General features: G+C 40.6%; 1 protein-coding gene across 1 annotated transcript in view; it reads right to left on the bottom strand.

Annotated features, from left to right (window-relative positions):
- The window catches only part of LOC124605633 (dedicator of cytokinesis protein 1), a 460,559-nt gene that overhangs the window by 19,013 nt on the left and 417,418 nt on the right, over positions 1–24,128 (bottom strand). The window contains exons 32-33 of the mRNA XM_047137451.1: positions 14,937–15,081; positions 2,631–2,788 (exon numbers count right to left, since the gene is read on the bottom strand). Coding sequence (XP_046993407.1) covers positions 2,631–2,788; positions 14,937–15,081 — 303 coding nt within the window. The remainder of the gene's footprint in view (positions 1–2,630; positions 2,789–14,936; positions 15,082–24,128) is intronic.

Below are 24,128 nucleotides of genomic sequence, written 5' to 3' on the forward strand. Positions count from 1 at the left end.
CGTCTATCGTTAGACCTATTCATTTCTTGTACATTGTCTGCTAGTCTAGGGTTTCAAGAAACTTCAATATCTACACCCTTTGTTTTCTTGATGCCCATCTAACTTGATGAAATAACTCTAAAAATATTGAGAAAAGTACTGATAGCTAGGGACTTACATTTTTTTGTTACCCCATTCATGCTACAATTGTTTTCATTTTGGACTGGTAAGTGGATTCTCCTCTTCTGTTATCAATATTGCTAACAATCTTTATAGATCACCAAAAAATAATTTTTGAAAATATAATGTAATTGGATAGATAAAAAAAATCTACTCACCAAGTGGTGGCAGGAGAAAACATACAAAGAGTGTTGAAATTTGCAAGCTTTCAAAGCCAATGGCTCTTCTTCTAGCAGAAGGTTTGAAGGGGAAGGAAGAGAGGTGAAGGAAAAGGACTGGTGAGGTTTAGGAAATGGGGAGAGTTTGAAAAAGTCGCCCAGAGCCCCAGGTCAAGAGAGACTTACCAGATGGTATGAGGAAAAAACGACTGATTGTTGGGGACTGCAAAAACTTAAAGGTGGAAGGAACGGTAACACACAACACAGAGATTACTGACAAAATTTTGTACATGAGCTAATAAGAGTGGAAAGCTAAGTGCATTGTACGTATTAGAGATGGGAGAAGAGGAGAAGGAGGAGGAGGAGGAGGAGGAGGAGGAGGAGGAGGAGTGGGGTGGGAGGGAAATACACAGGTCAGAAAATAAAAGATATAGAAAACTTAAAGGGTGTGAAGAAAGGAATAATTACTGTGAAGATATGCTGAGACCAAAGAAATTAGTGTAAATTAAGGACAGGTGGGTGTTGAGAACTGACGACATGTTGTAATGTCCGTTCCCACCAGCGGAGTTCTGAGAAACTGGTGTCTGTGGAAAAAATCTAGACGGTACGTGTGGTGAAACAGGCACTGAGGTCATTGCTGTCATTCATTACTGTCATACTGCAGAGTATGCTCTCCAAGAAGATATTGTGTGTTACCGGTATACCCCTCTGCCTAAGCCCATTTGTCCCAACTGATAACTTGGTGGCAGTCGTGCCGATGTGAAAGGCCAAACAGTGTTTGCATAACAGCTGATACACGAGATGTCATTTCACAGGTGGTGCTTCCTTAGATAGTATATGTTTTACGAGTTACAGGGCTGGTATAGATGGTGGTAGAATGGTGCATACGGCAAGTCTTACAGTGGGGACAGTCACAGGGGTAGGGGTAGGGGCAGAAGGAGCATAGGGTCTAACAAGGTTACTGCAGAGATTGGGAGGGCGACAAAAAGCTATGCTAGGTGTCAGCCAGAATGGGTGTCTTTTCAGGGCACTATTTTAGGAAGTCATAGCACTGCCGAAGTAGATGATTAATACAGTCAGTACCAGGATTACACTGACTGACAAGAGGTTTACTCCTAAGTTGAAGCTTCTCGGAACTTCACAGTTGGGAACTGGCATTACAACACGTTCTCGGTTCTCGCCAGCCTGCTGGACTTTATTTTCATTAATTTATTTGGTCTCTGTATTTCTTCTTGGTAACTATTCCTTTCTCCACTCCCTTTTAGTTTCCTACATCTTTTATTTTCTCACCTGTCTATTTTTCCGCACTCCCTCACCTCAGATGTCCACCACATATAATGCACTTAGCTCTGCACTCTTATCAAGTCTTGCACGGTGTTTTGCCAGTAAGCTCTCTATGCCCCAATGGGTAGGAGGATCCTCGAATAATGTGCCTAAATAATTTGATAGTCGTGTCCGGTACTATATGAGATGGCAGAATGCCTCACGAGTCATTTGTCAGGCGGAACTATACGTCGAGAGTACTTTCAGGTGTGGCTTGCAAAATGTAATACAGCATTGTGCCCTTTAGCCAGTTGATTACGTTTGTTCTGGTGGTGGGTAAGTAAACAGTATCTGAGTGTCAGAGTTCATCCAGCATGACAAGACTCTGGCTGCTGTCACAACAGGAATGCCAGCATATGTTGTATAAGGTCGCAGCAGCTGTCCCTCAAGGCACACGTCAAGCAGTGCATGTACGAATTGATACGACTGTGCAGTGCAAGCACAAAGGGGCATCTGTAAGATGGATGAAATGAAGGCACTGGCATGTGGATAATTTGCTGTTCACCACCACGTACCACAAGGAACGAGCATATGTGGCCAGGTATGGGATGTGGACAGCCTGGTCCAGTGGATTGTCGGGTGTTGTTGTTCGGCTTTGCTGTGGGGTTGTCACGCTCGATAGACGCAGTAACAGTCTCTTGTGCTTGGTGCCCTCGGCACCATTAGGTACTCGGTCATAAGCTCTCACATTTTAAAATCTCATCTGGTGCAGCCCTTCTCTTCTTATCCCATCCGGTAAGTCTCTGCTGACCCAGGGTACTGGGCAGCTTTTCTGAACTCGCTCCATTTCCCAAGCCTCACCAGTCCTTTCCCTTCACCTCTCTTCCTTCCTCCGCAACACTTCTGCCAGAAGTTCAAAAATTTCAATACTTTTATATGTGTCTTCTTTTGCCACTGCTTGGCGAGTAGATGAAGAATGTTTATAATTATTCCTGCTTAGAGAACTATGGAAACAAGAGAATTAATCATTATAATTATAAGACTATATACCTTTGGATCAACACGTGGGACTGATGGCAACATATGTTTTGTCTCAGACTCAACTTCTCCTGTATCTGGAAGATTACAATAATCTGGCTCGTTGCGTACTTTCATTGGGAGAGGCGGCGGAACCATGTCCTCCTCACTCGCTGTGGAGTCTGTAGTACCTTCAGTGACAAATTTGTGCATTAAATACCACTTACAACATTTAGAAAGAAAGAACAATGATTACAGAATACAACATTATTAAACATGATAATTCAATAATAGAACATTTTTGCAAAATATAAAACCCAGCACATCAAGGACAGGTCTAGTTTTCATATACATAGCAGAGTAACCTATAAAAGGAGAGCTAACAATAATATTAAAAACTTTGATAAATCACAATGTTCATTATCATTGTTTCACTACCAACTGTAAGCAAAAACTGAAAAGAGGATGAAAGTTGTTAAGTGTTTGTTAATTCATTTAGTCCTTCATTCAGTCACAGAAATATGGTTTTCAGTAGAGTCTTCATAAAACTGTCACCAACGCCATGTACTGTGAAGGAAAGAATTAAGACTAGAATGCCCAGTCTTTTATTGCCCTCTATAACATCTAGAGGGGCCATTTTGACCCATACTATGTAACAGCTATGTTCTGAATCAATATTTCAAAATTGTGAATAAAATGCAACAGAATACAAATAACATCAATTATTATTATCATTATCATTATTATTATTATTATTATTATTATTATTTCACTGAAACCCACAAAACTCAGACAAGAGTAAGTGAGGTGGCTTACTTACTTTTAAATGCTTAGAAAAAATGAATCATTTAGGAATAAAAGAGACTATTTGACAAAAGGCAGAAGCGCTGCATTGTTGTTAGGCACACAAATAAAAGATATGGAGCTTCGCTAGCATTTGGAATGCACTGCATTTTTCCAGCTCTAGAAAGAACATGCATATGACTGGCAGTCAACTGAGCATAATGTAAGGAGACAGGTGTATGGATGTAGAGAGAGTGTGTGTGTGTGTGTGTGTGTGTGTGTGTGTGTGTGTGTGTGTGTTTCCGTGCACATATTTCCTACAGATAGAAAAAAAAAGTGCATTCCGGAAGCTAGCCAAGCTCCGTACCTTTTGTTTGTGTGCCTATCGACAACGCAGTGCTTCTAACTTTCACTGAGTCATCTCCTTTATTCCTAAATAATTTGTAATTTTCAACCAGAACTTTCTGAAACACTGAATTATTCATGCTTAGAGCAATTTTAGCTAGTTCCTACATCTACAGAATTGACAAATTTGCTTTGAGTTTTCTTTGTGCACTTCCCCAAGCCACTTCTTACAAACAATTCCCTTGGAATTAGTTCTATAACATTTGATTTAAGAACTTGACATTTATGACTTTTCTGTACTGTTTTGTCTTCATTTTCATTTCTATCCTTTTATAATATTGTGGTCCAAATATGTGAGCGACTCTTCACATATTCAGTGCATAGTTCCTTTGCAAGTGGTTGAATAAAATATCTTTTTCTGATCTCCTTTCCAGTAACAGCCCTGAACACAAGATATCCATTTAATTCTACTAGGTCAAGAATATTGTAGGAGGGTACTGCAAATATTCCTGAGTAGGTCTTGACTGAATATTTCCTGGCCCCAAACTTTGTCACATTGTAATAACTTACATTCTTTGTGGAGTGTTTTCTAATTTAAATTTGTAGTAACAGTAGGATGAAGGAAATGCATCGCTAGCACATTTTTTTCTTCCTTTCCTTGACAGACTGTCAAGGAAATATCATGATGTTTGATGATTTTTGTTGAATAGAGAGGGGCCTTCAAAGACTTCAGAGCATGTGATATTTCTCCTATTGCTCTTTTTACTATTACTATGTTGGAAGTTGATTTTTCTTTCAGTTTCTTGGAAACTTTGAGGGAAGTGAAGAAATTATCTATATTAACATTTCTGATTTGGACAGAAATGGTTCCATAAGCCACATCACTACACAGTCTCAAACCCTTTCACTACAGGATCATACAATATCCTTACCAAGATAAGGGAAACCATTGAGAATATACTAGCCATCAACTCCTAGAACTAACCAGTGCTTTTGTCCATACCTGTCAGGCTTCAAAGCCATGAACTGTGTGAACAGGCACCTAGTTCTACTTAGGAAAAGTTGCTTGTCTATCATTATGTCAGATTCAGGATGGAACAATGACTTATTCTGAAAAGGATAGTTGCTACTCACCATATAGTGAAAGAGATTCTCTTAGGTTTTGAGTGGCTGTAAGAAGTGGTGAAGGCTGTCAGTCTTGCTTGCAAGATGAAAGCAGAGCTCAGCATAGTCGACAGGACCGATTGCGGATCTCTGGTAGAGAGCCGAGTGGAGGGTCTGAATAAAAGGCTCAAACAGTTCTGCAGCTGTGTAGGTTGCAGATTCCTCGAATTGCATCATAGGGTGGCTAGATTTCAGGTTCTGGTCAATAGGTCAGGAGTCCACTACACGCAGGAGGCTGCTACACGAGTAGAACGGGCTGTGTGGCACGGACTTGTTGGTTTTTTAGTTTAGAGGGTCTCGAGAAAACACAAAAAGGGCTTCAAACTCAAAGGATGAACGTAGATCCAGGAACTATTGGTATGACAGTTGTAAAATGTCATGGCTGTGTTGGGAAAGCACTAGAGCTCCAAGCACTAATTGAAAGCACTTATTCTCAAACACAATAGGCTAAACACAGTTGGCAGTGGCGTGTTTGATGCTGTTGAAGTAGTTCACGTTGTAGCGAAATTGAAACAGATAGTTCCTATGAGTTTGTATGGGTCATTCTTGGTAAACAGAATAAAATAATAACTGTATCCCTTTAACGACTTCCCAACTCAGATGATGCAATTGCTGAAAGATTCAAAGAAAACTTGGGTCTAATTTCAAACATGTACCTGACACGCACAATTATAGTTGATGGCGACTTCAATTTACCCTCAATATATTGGTGAAAATACATGTTTAAATCCGGAGGATCACATAAAATATTGTCCGAAACTGTGTAAATGCATTCTACAAAAATTATTTAAAGCAGTTAGTTCACGAGCCCTCTCGAAGAGTAAATAGTTGTCAAAACACAATTGACCTCTTAGCAACAAAATAATCCTGAGCTAATTACAAGCATCAAAATGGATACAGGAATTAGTGACCACAGTGTTGTCACAGCAAGAATGAAAACTCTAACTTCAAAATCTTGCAAAAATAAATAAAAAATTACCTATGCACAAAAGCACGTAAGTATACACTTGACGCCTTCCTGAGAGACAATCTACACTCCTTCCAAATTAAAACTATAAGTGTAGACCACATGTTGCTTGTATTCAAATAAATAGTAGGAACAGCAATAGAGAGACATACATCAAATAAATTAACAAATGATGGAACTGATCCCCCTTGGCACACAGAATGGGTTGGAACACTACTGCAGAAACAATGATAAAAGCAAGCCAAATTTGAATGAATTCAAATCTCCAAGATTGGCAATCTTTTACAGAAGCTCAAAATTTAGCACCAACTTCAATGTGAAGTGCTTATGATAGTTTCCACACTGAAACTTCATCTGAAAACATGGCAGCAAATACAAGTAGTGTAAAATATGCTAGCAGCAAGACACAGTCGTGCCTTCTCTGCATGATCAATGGAAATACTATTGATAACAGTGTTGCCAAAGCAGAGTTACTGAACACAGCTTTCCAAAATTTCTTCCTCCTAAAAGACAAAGTAAATATTCCAGAACTCAAACCAACAACAGCTACCAACATGAGTAACTTAGAAGTAGATATCCTCGGAGCAACTTAAATCACGTAATAAAAGCAAGTCTTTCAGTCCAAATTGCATCCCAGTTAGGTTACTTTCAGAGTTTATTGCTGTTAATGTCAATATGCAGCAGGATTTTGGAACATATATTGCATTTGAACGTTATGAATTACCTTGAACACAATGGTCTGTTAACAAACAGTCAACACGCAATTAGAAAGCATAATTCATGTGAATTACAACTAACTCTTTACTCACACGAAGTGTTGAGTGCTATTGACAACGGATTTCAAACTGAATCTCTATTTCTAATTTCCAGAACACTTTTGACACTGTACCACAAAAGTGGCTTGCAGTCAAATTGCATACTTATGGAATATCGTCTCAGTTATGAGACTGGATTCATGATTCCCTGCTAGAGAGGTCACAGTTTATAGTATATGACAAATAGTCATTGAGTAGAACAGAAGTGATTTCTGGCATTATACAAGATAGTTTTATAGACCCTCTCGTGTTCCCTATGTATATACACGATTTACAAGACAATCTGACCACCCATCTTAGGTTGCTTGCAGATGATGCTGTTGTTTATCACTAGTTACGTCATCAGAAGATCAAAACATATGGCAAAATGATTTCGAAAAGGTATCTGTACGGTGTGATAATTGGTAATTGAACATAAATAATGAAAAGAGTGAAGTCATCCACATGAGTACTAAGGGGAATATATATCAAGGCTGTAAATTCAATTAAATACTTAGGTATTCGACCTGAGTCGAAACAAGGCCCCGGGAGTAGACAACATTCCATTAGAACTACTGACGGCCTTGGGAGAGCCAGTCCTGACAAAACTCTACCATCTGGTGAGCAAGATGTATGAGACAGGCGAAATACCCTCAGACTTCAAGAAGAATATAATAATTCCAATCCCAAAGAAAGCAGGTGTTGACAGATGTGAAAATTACCGAACTATCAGTTTAATAAATCACAGCTGCAAAATACTAACACGAATTCTTTACAGACGAATGGAAAAAGTAGTAGAAGCCAACCTTGGGGAAGATCAGTTTGGATTCCGTAGAAATATTGGAACACGTGAGGCAATACTGACCTTACGACTTATCTTAGAAGAAAGATTAAGGAAAGGCAAACCTACGTTTCTAGCATTTGTAGACTTAGAGAAAGCTTTTGACAATGTTGACTGGAATTCTCTCTTTCAAATTCTAAAGGTGGCAGGGGTAAAATACAGGGAGCAAAAGGCTATTTACAATTTGTACAGAAAGCAGATGGCAGTTATAAGAGTCGAGGGACATGAAAGGGAAGCAGCGGTTGGGAAGGGAGTGAGACAGGGTTGTAGCCTCTCCCCGATGTTATTCAATCTGTATATTGAGCAAGCAGTGAAGGAAACAAAAGAAGAATTCGGAGTAGGTATTAAAACCCAGGGAGAAGAAATAAAAATTTTGAGGTTCGCTGATGATATTGTAATTCTGTCAGAGACAGCAAAGGACTTGGAAGAGCAGTTGAATGGAATGGATAGTGTCTTGAAAGGAGGATATAAGATGAACATCAACAAAAGCAAAACGAGGATAATGGAATGTAGTCTAATTAAGTCGAGTGATGCTGAGGGAATTAGATTAGGAAATGAGACACTTAAAGTAGTATAGGAGTTTTGCTATTTGGGGAGCAAAATAACTGATGATGGTCGAAGTAGAGAGGATATAAAATGTAGACAGGCAATGGCAGGAAAAGTGTTTCTGAAGAAGAGAAATTTGTTAACATCGAGTATTGATTTAAGTGTCGGGAAGTCTTTTCTGAAAGTATTTGTATGGAGTGTAGCCATGTATGGAAGTGAAACATGGACGATAAATAGTTTGGACAAGAAGAGAATAGAAGCTTTCAAAATGTGGTGCTACAGAAGAACGCTGGAGATTAGATGGGTAGATAACATAACTAATGAGGAGGTATTGAATAGGATTGGGGAGAAGAGGAGTTTGTGGCACAACTTGACAAGAAGAAGGGACCGGTTGGTAGGACATGTTCTGAGGCATCAAGGGATCACAAATTTAGCATTGGAGGGCAGTGTGGAGGGTAAAAATAATAGAGGGAGACCAAGAGATGAATACACTAAGCAGATTCAGAAGGACGTAGGTTGCAGTAAGTACTGGGAGATGAAGAAGCTTGCACAGGACAGAGTAGCATGGAGAGCTGCATCAAACCAGTCTCAGGACTGAAGACCACAACAACATTACAATTATGAACAACTTAAATTGGAAAGAACACACAGAAAATGTTGTGAGGAAGGTGAACCAAAGACTGTGCTATTGGCAGAACACTTAGAAGATGCAACAGATCTACTAAAGAGACTGCCTACACTACACTTGTCCGTCCTCTTTTGGAGTAGGGAGAGAGTGTAACTGACTTGATATTGTAATTTGTAGAGTACCCATGAAGATGTAGATGTAGATGCTGAGTCGCAGATAGGCACAACAAAAAGGCTGTTAAAAAAGTAACAGCCAAAAATCCCTTCACACACACACACACACACACACACACACACACACACACACACACACACACAACAACAGCCTTTGGCTGCAGTCTGGCCTCAGCAGCCAGAGACTGCGGTACTCTCTCTCTCTCTCTCTCTCTCTCTCTCTCTCTGTGTGTGTGTGTGTGTGTGTGTGTGTGTGTGTGTGTGTGTGTGAATTCTGATGAAGGCCTTTTTGCCTGAAGGCTTACTTGTTTCACAATCTCTTTGTTAAGCCTGTTCATTTTTGACTCAGCATCTCCGCTATATGATAAGTAGCAATTAATTTATTATATCAGATCCAGATTTGTAACATAGAGTGAAGTTTTTATGAATTTGTTCCAATCAGCAGAAACCTTCGCAAAACATACAGAGCATATAGGTTTCTTGTCAAGCCTCAGGAATCTATTTCTGCTCATGGTTTACATATAATATGGTATGCCCCAAGAGTGTGGCCATATATGTGGAGGTCTCTAACTCTGCACTCACTCATACCTTGAGCATAAATTACTGCAATAAATAGTTCTACCTCTTCCATGGACATTGGCCAGCTGTCCTTTCCTGGTAATCTGTGTGCCGCTGTTAAAGTACATTTCAAAATATTATATGTTTGATTATATAGTCGTCTATGAATAAGTTCCATGCACTTGATATTCCATTGTTGTTTGTTCACATCACAATAATATGAACAACAGTTAATTATTGCATCAAAAGGAAAATAGCTGAAGACTGGGAGTACATGGAATAAATGTAATGCACACCAATGAACAAAAACATCTTAAAGAGGCTAATATGACCACTCTGGGCATTAAAGGTGAAACCTGCAAAAGGGGCGAGCCAGGCAGACATTACAATACATACATAAAAACAGTTAGTAGTCAGATACGGCAGAAAAAGACAAAAAAGGAGAAGAATAGGGCAATGATGTGCTGTTCTTTTCACAGTATTAAAAAGAATTTCCAATATTCTTCTTTGAAATCTTTTCATCTTCTTTCTGATCTCTGCAAGAAGGGATTATGATTTCAAAAGTTCCAGCTCAGGTAATTATATTTTGTGCAGTTAAATGGATGTAACATGAGATGCAAATTCAGTATTTTATATAATAGTTTTGCTACCATTCATTTATTCTTTTAATGACACAGACTAATCTCTGGCATACCCAGTTGCTCATATGTGCCCTATAAGAGAATTTAAATAGTCTATTGGACTTATTTATTTTGCTATCTCACTAAATATCTTAACAGGAGATTTCAATTTATGTATAATGCAGTTCGTTTTTTTTATTATATATTTAGGCACAGAGTTATCCTTGTTGCTCACAAAAAATATTTTTTGTTAGACAATCTGGAACGGTTAATCACAATGTCAGAGCTCTATATGCAGAGGGTGGCCAAATTTATATAGAATTAATTTCTGTTTCACATATTAAGGTAGCTGTAGGTCATGCATTTTACACATGCACATATATAAGCACTGAGATAGATGCTTGAGTGGAGTTCTAATCTGGGGTGCACACTGAAGACACTGTGAAAAAGTCTTAAAAAATCAAAATGTCAACCTGAATGCTTTTGGTAACAGCGTTTGCTGTTACACGGACCCTGTGCTGCTTGTTTTGTGCCACATTAAGAAACAAAGTTACAGAGCAGAGAATCAACCAGATACATTCACTATCTTGAGTCACTGTCAGATATAGCATAGAAAGCTTTTAGTATATCTATTCATTAATGTGACTGGAAGTGTAAACATTCATTCAATATTTTTGAAACAGTTTATGAATTTCTTTTGTGTTCTTATTTCAGTGGTAAAGTTGTGAAGGTTACTCCACCAGGCACGCACAGTTTATGTTGTATTTTCATTTATTGTAGAATTCACGCAGGTATCTTTACTGCATAAATTCTCTATTCCCATATGTTTGAGTGACAACTCTCTGCAACACTAACTGCTGTTCTTTATGATGTTCACCACAACACTAGTGTTATTGATTGGTTACTTATAGAAATGAGATGATAGGAAACATTCATCAAAAAGTGAAAAATGTGTTACACAGTTGGAGGTCAAATATATGACTGTGAAATATATATCAATGACACTGGAAATATAGATTGATGTATGAGCAAAATATCAACACAGTGGAGACTTGAAAAAGGTCTGTACCAAAGGGCTTCTGGAGAGGTTGATAGATTAGATTAGATTAGATTAGATTAATACTAGTTCCATGGATCATGAAAGCGATATTTCGTAATGATGTGGAACGAGTCGAATTTTCCAATACATGACATAATTAGGTTAATTTAACAACATACTTAAGTTAATATAACAACTTTATTTTTTTGTGTTTTTTTGTTTTTCTTTTTTTTTTTTTTATTTTTTTTTTAATATTTTTTTTTTCTTAATTTATATCTAAAAATTCCTCTATGGAGTAGAAGGAGTTGTCATTCAGAAATTCTTTTAATTTCTTCTTAAATACTTGTTGGTTATCTGTCAGACTTTTGATACTATTTGGTAAGTGACCAAAGACTTTAGTGCCAGTATAATTCACCCCTTTCTGTGCCAAAGTTAGATTTAATCTTGAATAGTGAAGATCGTCCTTTCTCCTAGTATTGTAGTTATGCACACTGCTATTACTTTTGAATTGGGTTTGGTTGTTAATAACAAATTTCATAAGAGAGTATATATACTGAGAAGCTACTGTGAATATCCCTAGATCCTTAAATAAATTTCTGCAGGATGATCTTGGGTGGACTCCAGCTATTATTCTGATTACACGCTTTTGTGCAATAAATACTTTATTCCTCAGTGATGAATTACCCCAAAATATGATGCCATATGAAAGCAATGAGTGAAAATAGGCGTAGTAAGCTAATTTACTAAGATGTTTATCACCAAAATTTGCAATGATCCTTATTGCATAAGTAGCTGAACTCAAACGTTTCAGCAGATCATCAATGTGTTTCTTCCAATTTAATCTCTCATCATTGGACATACCTAAAAATTTGGAATATTCTACCTTAGCTATATGCTTCTGATTAAGGTCTATATTTATTAATGTCGTCATACCATTCATTGTATGGAACTGTATGTACTGTGTCTTATCAAAATTCAGTGAGAGTCCGTTTACAAGGAACCACTTAGTAATTTTCTGAAAGACAGTATTGACAATTTCATCAGTTAATTCTTGTTTCTCAGGTGTGATTACTATACTTGTATCATCAGCAAAGAGAACTAACTTTGCCTCTTCATGAATATAGAATGGCAAGTCATTAATATATAATAAGAACAACAAAGGACCCAAGACTGACCCTTGTGGAACCCCATTCTTGATAGTTCCCCAGTTTGAGGAATGTGCTGATCTTTGCATGTTACGAGAACTACTTATTTCAACTTTCTGCACTCTTCCAGTTAGGTACGAATTAAACCATTTGTGCACTGTCCCACTCATGCCACAATACTTGAGCTTCTCTAGCAGAATTTCATGATTTACACAATCAAAAGCCTTTGAGAGATCACAAAAAATCCCAATGGGTGGTGTTCGGTTATTCAGATCATTCAAAATTTGACTGGTGAAAGCATATATGGCATTTTCTGTTGAAAAACCTTTCTGGAAACCAAACTGACATTTTGTAAGTAAGTACTTCAATTTTACAGATATGTGAAGCTACTCTTGAATACATTACTTTCTCAAAAATTTTGGATAAAGCTGTTAGAAGGGAGATTGGACGGTAATTGTTGACATCAGATCTATCCCCCTTTTTATGCAAAGGTATAACAATACCATATTTCAGTCTATCAGGGAAAATGCCCGGTTCCAGAGAGCTATTACACAGGTGGTTGAGAATCTTACTTATCTGTTGAGAACAAGCTTTTAGTATTTTGCTGGAAATGCAATCAATTCCATGTGAGTTTTTGCTTTTAAGCAAGTTTATTATTTTTCTAATTTCAGAGGGAGAAGTGGGTGAGATTTCAATTGTATCAAATTGCATAGGTATGGCCTCTTCCATTAACAGCCTAGCATCTTCTAATGAACACCTGGATCCTACTATATCCACAACATTTAGAAAATGATTTAAAAAAATATTTTCAACTTCTGACTTTTTGTTCGTAAAGTTTTCATTCAATTTGATGGTAATACTGTCTTCCTCTGCTCTTGGTTGACCTGTTTCTCTTTTAATAATATTCCAAATTGTTTTAATTTTATTATCAGAGTTGCTGATTTCAGACATGATACACATACTCCTGGATTTTTTAATAACTTTTCTTAATATAACACAGTAGTTTTTATAATTTTTGATAGTTTCTGGGTCACTACTCTTTCTTGCTGTCAGATACATTTCCCTTTTCCGGTTACAAGATATTTTTATACCCTTAGTAAGCCATGGTTTGTTACAAGGTTTCTTACGAGTATATTTAACTATTTTCTTGGGGAAGCAATTTTCAAATGCATTTACAAAAATGTCATGAAATAAATTATATTTTAAATTGGCATCAGGTTCACGGTACACCTCATCCCAGTCTAACTGCTGTAGGCTTTCCCTGAAATTTGCAATTGTTAAATTGTTGACTGAACGTACTACTTTGGAGAACTGATTAGTATTGCTGAATGGAGCTATGTCATATATTGTAACTAGCTGTGCACCATGATCAGAAAGACCATTCTCAACAGGCTGAGCATTTATCTGGTTAAACTTATCTTGATATAGTGACAGACACCAATAGGCAAACCAAACTGTATGCAGAGAATCCTCAGCACAGTATGATATTAGTAGAAATTTGCCATTCTTGCAAGGATTTTACAAGAGATGACAGAAGACTCCATCATCTCAAACCTGAGTGTTAAGACACAACTTTGACAGGAAGCTCACATTCCCACTTTAAAAAAAAAAATCTTTTTCTTCTTGTTCTTGTTCTTGATGTCACACCATGCAAACTCAGATGCACTTAACTGTCCACTGTATTTGACCTTGCACAATGCTATTTCATTGGCATACTTTAATTCTTAACGAGGATGATATTTTAAGGCGATTCTACAATTCTAACAGCTGAGGTTAAAGTGCATTAGTGTAGAATTTAACTGCACTGCACAAAGGCTCTAATTCAAAGGTGATGTAAGGCAGCCAAAAAAGTGCATGCTTTGTGAAGAAGTAATATACTGTTTTGAAGACATTCCTCAACAGTATGTGAAGATATGAGACAGTCAAAAACCAAGATGCATGTGTAAAACATATGCAACTGCTAAGATGGCCCAAAACTTTGCCAATATCTTATTTATAATTTGTCTATAGAGAAATAGCAACATCATTGAGGAATGATATTTTCTAACATTAAAACTAAACCATGTGAAAGCTGAGAGACATAAACTGAGTCTGCATCTCGAATACAGTATTAATCTGTTATAATGTTTCATTCAACAAACACATTACTGCAGCGTAAAGGAATTATTCTAGACGTTGAAGAATGTTTCATAGAACCATGAGAAAATGAATTCTGATGTCATGTACAGAAAGATGTAAATGTAGTTGAACAAGAATAATCCATTTTGGTTTCATTTGCAAATGAAGGTTGAATACCAAAAAATAAGAGCAAGCAGAAGTATCTTTATCTGTGTTTCAACAGATAGAAATTTTCTATTTAACAATCACAGCAACTTAATTTACAAGTGATAGAATCTTCAAAGTCACTTATGGCCTCTGTTTGTCAGAGTACCCAATACTTTTGTCTTCTGCTTTCTTCTAATAAGTTATTTGAGGCAGGAATCTTGAGCTCCAAAAACTCAAAATTAAGCATCAGTTTTTCATGTAACTGATGTCTATCCAAAAATCCAACAGTAAGTTACAAATACATTTGCTGTAATGTACATGAGTGGGCAGAAATCAAATCACTATGAAAAAGTCTGAAGGGAACAACAATGAGGAAATAATTAATAACAGCTACAGCCATGAGACACATCGAAGACTGGGCAGAGTAAGAAGAGATAAATAATAATAATAACAATATATATTTTAACATACCCACTGAATCACGATTGCTACTAGTTCCAGAACTATTAAATTTGTAGCTTGTACCAAATTTTCCTGGTACAAACTGACCACTAGATGGTCGGCTTAATCTTCTTTCTCTTTCTACCTCTGACCGTAAAGGACGTTTTGGTGTGAGCTTGAACAAAGAATGCATATTTTACACATCGTGAGTAAAAGCACAACACAGAATGATGTGAACTACATGAGGTCAACAAAGTTGATTACATAAGATAGTAAATCACACAGGCACACAAAAACAGTTAGATTGTTGGTTGAGGGGAGCAGTTAGAGAGAGAATTTATTAACTTTACACACTTACATTTATTTGTTACAAAACACTCACAGGCAATTACAGACAACACAATGGAGGTTATTGAAACTATGAGTTAATGTCCAGTCTAATGGTCAAAATTTGCGAAGCATTTGTTACCATAAAAAGTACAGCCTACAATGCTATCTTAAGCATAATTAGAGGAATTTCACACTGTCTTAAACTTGTTTGTAAAATACTGAAAGTGACATGATTTATGTCAAAGAGAAACTAAATACATAACAATAATGGAAATTCCTGGTTGCCTGTTGTTTATTGCTAAACAGAACTAATCACAAATACACTAATATTTACACTAACTATTGTAAAAATATGTGGATGGGTTGGGTAGCACTTTCTGAAGGATTACATTAGACAAACACGAAAAGAACACTCAATGCTGAATATATCATTCTGTTGGCCATAAACATAGCACAATGCACCACTATGCCTCACCTACAGCAAACATTCCACAAGACAAACTGCTGGAGTTTGAACAAGGCTGAACGGTTAGCCATACTGTATGAAACTGAAATTAACTTAAAATTACAGTTTATGCATGGTATTACGTTGCTACAGTGAGGTAAGTATAAAAGATGGGGATAAAGAAAATCAAAATAAGTCATAAGTGTAGCTTTAGATAAGAGTGTAGCTTATTCTTGGGGCAGTAAGGAAAACTAAGATACAGATGCACTTTTGTGTGCTTCAGGAATTTGCTGAAATCTGGTGCAGCACAAATTATGTACACAAAGTACTTTACACAGAATATCTGCAATGTCAAACAAAAGTCACCTTCAATTATAATGCATTTGTCAAGACAAACTGTGGTAAACCAAATGACAGTAAATCCCCTGTCTTATGATTTGTGCTTCATTTTCAATCCATTATGCACATAATGATACACACAGGTAGTTGATGAAAGTATTTTTCCCGTGTAGTTTGTGCTTTTATTTTGAAATAGTTTATTTCATTATGCTGTTCCAGCAGTTAAGTGAAGTCACTCATCTGAGCCATACAAAGCTACATCACAATACAAATAGTTACTTTTATAGCACGAGACATTCCATACATCATCAGTGGCAGGGATATCACGCACTTAGCTTTTCACTCTTCTTAACTCATGCACAATGTTTTAGTAGTAATCTCTGTCTTACATATTACCGTGTCTTCCACCTTTGAGCTCACAGGTTTTCAAATCTCATCCGATGCAGACCCCAACAATGTCTTTTCTTCTCATCACGTATGGTATGTCTCCCCTGACCTGCTGTTCTGGGTGACTTTCCCGAAATCTATCCCTTTTCCTAGACCTCTCCAGGCCTTTTCCTTCGCCCTTCTTCCTTCCACTTCAACCTTTCTGCTTGAAGAAGGAGCCACTGGCTCCGAAAGCTTGCCAATCACAACAGTCTTTTTATGTGCGTGCTCTGCTACCGCTTGGTGAGTAGATATTTTATCTGTCCAATTAAATAATTTTATCAATAATTGATTGTCTTCATTGTTATAATAAGAGTTTTGCTCAATCTCAGTAGGCAGGGTCACAATTATCCAAGGCGAAAGTCCATATGTGAAATGAAAAAACTGCAACCCTTATGCAAGTTATATCACTTGACAGCACAAATAACAAACTAAAATACACTGGTATAGTTGTTAAATTGATTCTGTTTTAAGAATGTTCGTTATGCCATGTGTGTTTTTGCTTTAATAGTTAGGCTAGCATATTTTAATGTGTAATGCATGTTGGCACACTGAGAAAACTTGCATAAGGGTTGTGCTTTTTCCATTTTACATATGGACTTCACTTCTGGGCTAGTTGTTCCTCTATCTACTAAGACTGATTGTTGGGGACCGCACCGAAACACATTTGAATACTTGAGAGCTTAAAAGTGGAAGACAGGATAATATGCAAGACGGAGATTACTGCCAAAACATCATGGATGAGATAATAAGAGTGGAAAGCTAAGTGTATTGTATGCCAGCTCTGGAAACAACAGTTCAAACAGCAGCACAAGCTCATGCAGTAGCTGACATATCTGACTCATCTACAATTACTTCCAGCACTTCCGACTTTCTAGCCAATCGATGAAGCTCAAGATCACTGGAAAGTGTATCAAAAGCGTTTAGCACTTCATTTCCAGGCAAGTGACCTTAAGTGCCCTGGGCAACAGTGGGTCTTTCTATTATCAACAAACCCACAGCTCTATCTTCTTGTGCAAAAATTGGTCCCATTGTCTGACCCAGCAGTGCTGACACTCTCTCCTGAGTTAACATTTTGGTACAAAAATGCATTTGGTGACTGCTCATTTAGAACCGCTTCAACACTGTAGGACAAAATTGCACAGTTATGCATCACGGATAGCAAACCTACAATGCATTGGTAAAAAACGCATGTTTACATTGTTCTCGAGGACTAGCATACGCAAAATCATTAATACGTGATGTGGTAATCAGATAAGCAGTGGACAGTGAAGGGCTTTGCTGTGGCTGCACACTTTGGACATCATAGTAGCGCCCAATGCATCGGCGTTCCACTTTACGTCCAGTCATCGTGGGATGCCCGCGTCACAGGGTGTATATTCACCAGGAAAACCTACATCGTCTGTGTCGTCAAAACAAAGACTTACCGGCAGCCACAACACGACACACCACCAGATCTCCACCGACGACTGCCAGTGATCGCTACCCATTTGCAGAGCCTGCAGAACAGCTTCACCAGAGGTTGCAGCTAGGCTAGGAACTACTCTGCTGTGCCAGGCACATAATCGCAAATAGTTCCGGCATATACATCTGCCAACAGGCTTTATAAGGCAGCGCACTGCTGGCGAAAGGCAGTTTGGTGCACTGTTCAGAAGGATACAGAGCTGTCGCCCCAGCAGCCACGGCCAGACGCCTCTTCTAACTAGCTGATCTCTCGGTATAGTCAAGGATCCTCTTGACTTTGCAGAACTTTGTGTGTTCACTCCCCGTGAAGAGACGGGTCTTTTTTATTATTATTATCCTTTGTTATTTTGTAATTGTGTAGATCCGCAGTTGGGATCGAGTCGGTTGTTCTTTTGGATATTGTATTATTATTTTGTTTTGGTGAGTCCAATAAATTGTTTTCGGACTTGTGTTTTCTGTCTCTATTCTGCTAGCACAGATACTTCAGTGACGACAAGCTGGTTTATGAGTTTCCAACGTTTGCTCGGTGGTTGTCTGCTATGGCAGATGGCCTTCCAGGTTCTTCAGGGTGCCAGCTTACATTGCAACAAGCAGGAATGTCTTTTTGTTCCTCAGGTGACCTACCTCGGCCATGTTATCAGCACTAATAGCATTTGACCGACGCCCCAGTATGTCGAGGTTATTCAGTGTTTACAGGCGATGTCCACCCCTCCTGTTGAGGTGCCAAGGCAGGGGTCCCACCCGACTTCCCCACTTCCAGGGCTCCGTGCCGCGCCCCCTGTGTTTCCGACGTTCGACAAATCCATTGAACCTTGGGGCAACTACGTGGCTCATTTGGAGCAATACTTTATTGCTCACGATGTCACTGGTGACGTTCGGCGTCGTGCATTTTTCCTCACCTATGTGGGCCCAGAACTTTATCACCTTCTGCAACAGCTGCATCAGTATACGGAACCTCATGCTCTCTCCTATGAGGGATTGGCCTCTAGCCTATTGGATTATTTTGACTCTCAGGTCCATGTGGTGGCGGCACATCACAAGTTGTTCTGTTGTCATATGCTTCCCCCATAGTCATACAGGGAATGGATTGCTATACTGCAAGGTCTCTCCCGTGACTCTCGTTTTTTCTGTGGCAACCCCCATTGCAAGCAGTCTTACGGTTCGGCACTCATTCTTGATGTGATTCTTGTCCATGCCCCCGACGATACATTATGGACCGATCTTCTGAAGCTGATAGATCCCTCTTTAGACACCCGATTATCCATTATCCACACTCACGAGCAGTCCTTTCGCTCTGCTTCCACACTGCAGTCCCCGGTACAGGTCTTCACAGCCCGCACCTCGCATTGCCGGTTCCCATCACCGCAGCTGCTGCAGTGGTGCCGAGGGCCCCTCCTGAGGCCACACCTGCCCTCCAGGACCAGGGCGCTGATCCTCACCTGTGCAATTGGCAGCTGCAGCGGCATCAGCAACAACAGTTGCCCTCATCTAGTCAATGCTTTGTCACATATCAGAGGCAAGATTGCCACTTCTGGAGGGTGACCAGTTCGACCTACGGAAAGTAGGGTCACAGAGCCGAGGTTTGTCGGTCATCTCCAGTGATGGCCGTGGACCACACTGCTGTCGATGCCTCCAACTCTGTGTCGGATGAGATTTCCTCCGTACAGTCGGTTTTTCCACACACGACAGCAGTGATCACTCTGGCTGTACGGTTGAACGGCTCTCCTCTCCCTTTTCAAGTGGATACGGTCTCCTCCGACCCCATCACTGATGGGGATTCCCACCGCCAGCTGGGTTCACCGCCACTTCGTCTGTTCCATTCTTCTCAGAAGAGCTACAGCAACGACGTCATCTGACTACAGAGGTGGTTCTCGGCTCAGGTCCAGTACCTCACTCACGATGTCACAGCCCGAGTTTCGGTCCTTGCCGCCCCCGAAGGACATCTTCCAGCTCAAGTCAGTCCCGGGTCATCTCAATTACTACCGCCATTTCATCCCACATGCCGCAGCTCTGGTGGAAACCCTTCACTCCCTCCTCTGTAAGAATGATCCCTGGGAATGGTTGCCAGCTTGTGATAGAGCTATCCACCGTCTGGAGTCTTCTCTCCTGATGCCGGCTTGCCTTGTCCCTTATGACCTCAACAAGCCTCTCATCTTGCCTGCCGATGCATCAGACTACGGTGTGGGGGCCGTCTTGTCTCACATCATTGACAGAGCCGAGTGCCTGGTGGCCTTCACCTCCAAAATGCTATCCCCGGCTCAGTGTAACTAGAGCCAAATTGAGAAGGAGGCCTCGGCCATCATCTTTGGGTTTAAGAAATTCTACAATTTCATCTACGGCCATCGCTTCACCTTATACAACGATCACAAGCTTCCAGTCTCGTTGTTTAGCACTACAGCCACCATCCCCAAGAGGACTGCTCGCTGCCTCCAGTGCTGGGCATTATTCCTCGCGGAATATTCCTACGACATCTGTTTTCGGGCCACAGCTCTCGATGCCAATGCGGATCTTCTCTCTCGTCTCCCAGTGGGTGCTGCCCGGTTGCCAGTTCCCACCTGGATGTCGCCGCTGCTGCGGCAGTCGTCGATTTGCCACTGGATGCGAAGCTAGTCACACGGCAGAGGACCCGACGCTCCAGGTGCTGATGCACCACGTTCAGCACGGGTGGCTGTCAGGCCGTGATCAGCTGCTGCAGGGGGAGGCCTGGGCTACTGGCACCGCCGCCAGGACCTGTCTGTCAGAGATGGGCTCCTCCTCATCTCAGGTGATCACGATCGCTGGCAGGTGGTGCTGCCGCCCTCCCTCCGCCAGTGGGTCTCAGAGCTCCAGCACACTGGTCATTGGGGGATTGTCCAGACAAAATGGCTTGCCTGCCTGCACAACTACTGGAGGGGGACGGACGCTGCCATCACCTGCACGGTTGCCTTGTGTCCCTCTCGTCAACAGCACCAGTCGGCGTCTCCTCGCCGCCTGTTCCCGTGGCCTCCTGCTACTTCTCCTCAGTCCCGTTTGCACTTAGATTTCACGGGCCCATTCCTCGGCTCCTCCTGGTTTACCCTTGTGGACGCTGGCAGTGGGTTTCCTTATGTCCGTCGCATGTCCTCCGTGACCTCCACCCGTACCATCCAAACTCTTTCCTGCATATTTGCCACTGAGGGCCTTCCGGAGACGTTTGTGACCGGCAACAGCCCTCAATTTAAATCTTCTGAATTTACCTCCTTCTGCACCTCCCAGGGCATCCAGTTGATTCATACTGCTTCCTTTCATCCTTCATCTAAAAGATTAGTCAAAAAGTTTTTCCGGACAGTCAAAAGTCCAGATGTTGAAATTGTATCCCCAACACTCTCTGGATGATGCCCTTACCATCTTTCTTTCCTCCTGCCAATCCACTGCTCAGGAAGGATCATCCCCAGCTGCAAAACTTCACGGCCACTCTCAACGGTCCCCCTTGTCTCTCACTGTTTCCGTCTTCTCCTCGCCCAGCTCCTCCGCATTCGACACGGCCCCGTTATTCTCTACAGGATCCGGTCTGGGCACTGGTGTTTAGCCGGCATCGTCCCCAGTGGGTCCCTGCCAGGGTGTGACCGCTCATCGGCCGTGCTATGGCAGCAGTCACCCTCGACAACGGCACAGTGTGCCGGAAGCATACCAACCAGCTTCACTCCCGGCGTGGTCCACCACCGTCTCCTCTGCTGTCTCCAGGGCTGTCGGCCCTTGTGGCTGACGGTGCTCCTCTCCCCGCCCGACCGCCCACTGCCCCCACAGTTCACACCCCGTGCGGCCCCTCCAGCAGAGGGCCCTACGCCCATGGAGGTGTGGAGGTGGATCCTGCACCTGCGACCCCCCCCCCCCCCCCCCCCCCGGTCTCCTTTCGCCCACAGCCTCAGTGCCTGACATTGATATGAGCCTTCCACTCCCCCCCTGGGGGTGGAGGGTCTGCTGTGGCCCGGCACTTCGGACATTGTAATGCTTACTACCTCAGCAACACAATTTATGTCCAACCGCCACGGGATGCCTGCATCACAGGGTGTATATTCACCAGGAAAACCTACGTCATACGTGTTGTCAAAAGAAAGACTTACTGGTGGCCACAACACACCACCAGGTCTCCTCCAACAACCGACAGGGACCACTACCCATTCACGGAGCCTGCAGAACAGCTTCACCAGAGGTTGCAGCTAGCCTAGGAACTACTTAGCTACACCAGGCATGTGTTCACAAATAGTTCCAGCTTTATAAGGTGGCACACTACTGGAAAAAGGCAGTTAGAAGCACCGCTCAGAAGGATACCGAGCTGCTGACCTGGCAGCCATGGCCAGAGCTGGCCAATCTCTTGATACAGTTGATGAACCTCATGATGTTGCAGAACTGTTTGTGTTTACTCCCTGTGAAGAGATGGGTCTTTTTTATTATTATTGTTCTTTGTTATCGTGTCGATCCGCAGTTGGATCGAGTCGGTTGTTCTTTTGGATATTGTATTATTGTTTTGTTTTAATGAGTCCGATAAATTGTTTTTGAACTTGTGTTTTCTGCCTTTCTATTCCACTGGCGCAGATACATCAGGCTCACTTTAAGCTTTACAGCAGTCAGATCCTGCATTAGCTGAAGTTTTGCATACTGTTAGAGCTTTTGAGATTCCTCAAGCAGCTCAGGTTACCATTTCCATGGCTTTGTGATATCAGAACTGTCAACTCAATTGGCAAATGCTGCACGACCTAGTCTGGCTGATACTGAAACTGCAGTAATGTTGTGCAGTCCAGGTGGCAGTGGAGGGGCTCCCATTTGACTAGACTGAAATTAATCCCAGTTCCATAACAGTTTCTCCACCTGAGTTTGGTGAAATTTTTGCATACTGCCCAGTTATCTTGACTGTTTTTCTTCACAGGCTAGATGTACTTGCCTACATTATAATGATTTATGTCAGCAGTGTTTTCACCAGGGTCACATAGCAGATGTTTTTCAAAGCCAGCCATACTATCAGCAATCTAGTGCACTGATGGAAACAAACAATATTACAGATGTAAGGATAGTACAAAACCATCTTATGCTGTCAGCAACAGTTCGTGGTATTCTCATTTTAGTTCTTTCTGATACAGGGCCTCGGTCTGAATTATTAATCAGACTTTGTATCTCCAAATGCATTCTCCACTCTTAAAATCTCTGGCAGTTAAGCTGTGAACTTACTGTTACTAGACCATATAGTTCTGGAATTAATGTATAAGCAAGTAACCAAAACAATTCCTTTCTTTATAGTACCAGAAACCTCGATGGAAAATATTTTTGGCCCAGATGCTTATTCAGCCTTTGGGTTTTCTCACCAACTCTCAGTTCAGGTAATTTAGAATACCATTTTGTTTGCAAAAGTATCGTATTTGTGTCCCAATGTGCACCCTTCCTTTCTACAGGCCTGAGACTGCTTTCTAATTTTCTTGCTTACATTACATTAAAAGAGTCAGTAGTACCAAAATTTTCCCAAGCCCACCCAACACTTTTAGCCTTTTGGAATGAGGTTTAAGTAGAAATGCATTAGCATCGCTCAGAGGAATGAAAAGTGTTATCTTCAATTCCTTATAGCAGATGGGCATCATTTTTAGACATATTCAGAAACCAGGTGGTGCATTCATTTTAGTGGGTACTTCAAAAAAATGGTAGATGCTCAGTTGACTGTGGACTCAGTGCCCCTTCTCCATCCTGATGACTTACTTTCAAAGTCAGCAAGGGTAATCTTTTCTCCAAGTTTGCTCTTTCGGAAGCTTATTTTCAGCTTCCTTTGGATGAGGTTTCCAAAGCCATTCTAGTATTAAATACTTTTCATGGCATCTATCAATACAACATGTTATCTTACAGCATTGTTAGTGCACCAGCAATATTTCAGAAATTTACAGAACATGTTATTGACAGTATTCCATAATGCACCAATTATTTGGATGATATAGTGGCCACAGGATAGAGTCAGAAGGGTCATATATTGAATTTCCAAGTGGATATTTTCCATTCTTTTGCAAGCAGCATTTAAGTGCTACTTGACAAAATGCTCATTTTTTCATCTTTACATTAGTTATACACAGTACGTCCTTAGCCAGGATGGCTTTAAACTGACATCAGAGGATGTGGCACCCATTTCTCATTTTCCTGCGTCAAATAAAGTAAAGGATCTACAGATTTTTATCTGCAGGGTTACGTATTATGCCTGATTTATCTCCCAACAACACATTTGT

Source organism: Schistocerca americana, chromosome 3 (genome assembly GCF_021461395.2).
Source record: "Schistocerca americana isolate TAMUIC-IGC-003095 chromosome 3, iqSchAmer2.1, whole genome shotgun sequence".
NCBI classification, from domain to species: domain Eukaryota; kingdom Metazoa; phylum Arthropoda; class Insecta; order Orthoptera; family Acrididae; genus Schistocerca; species Schistocerca americana.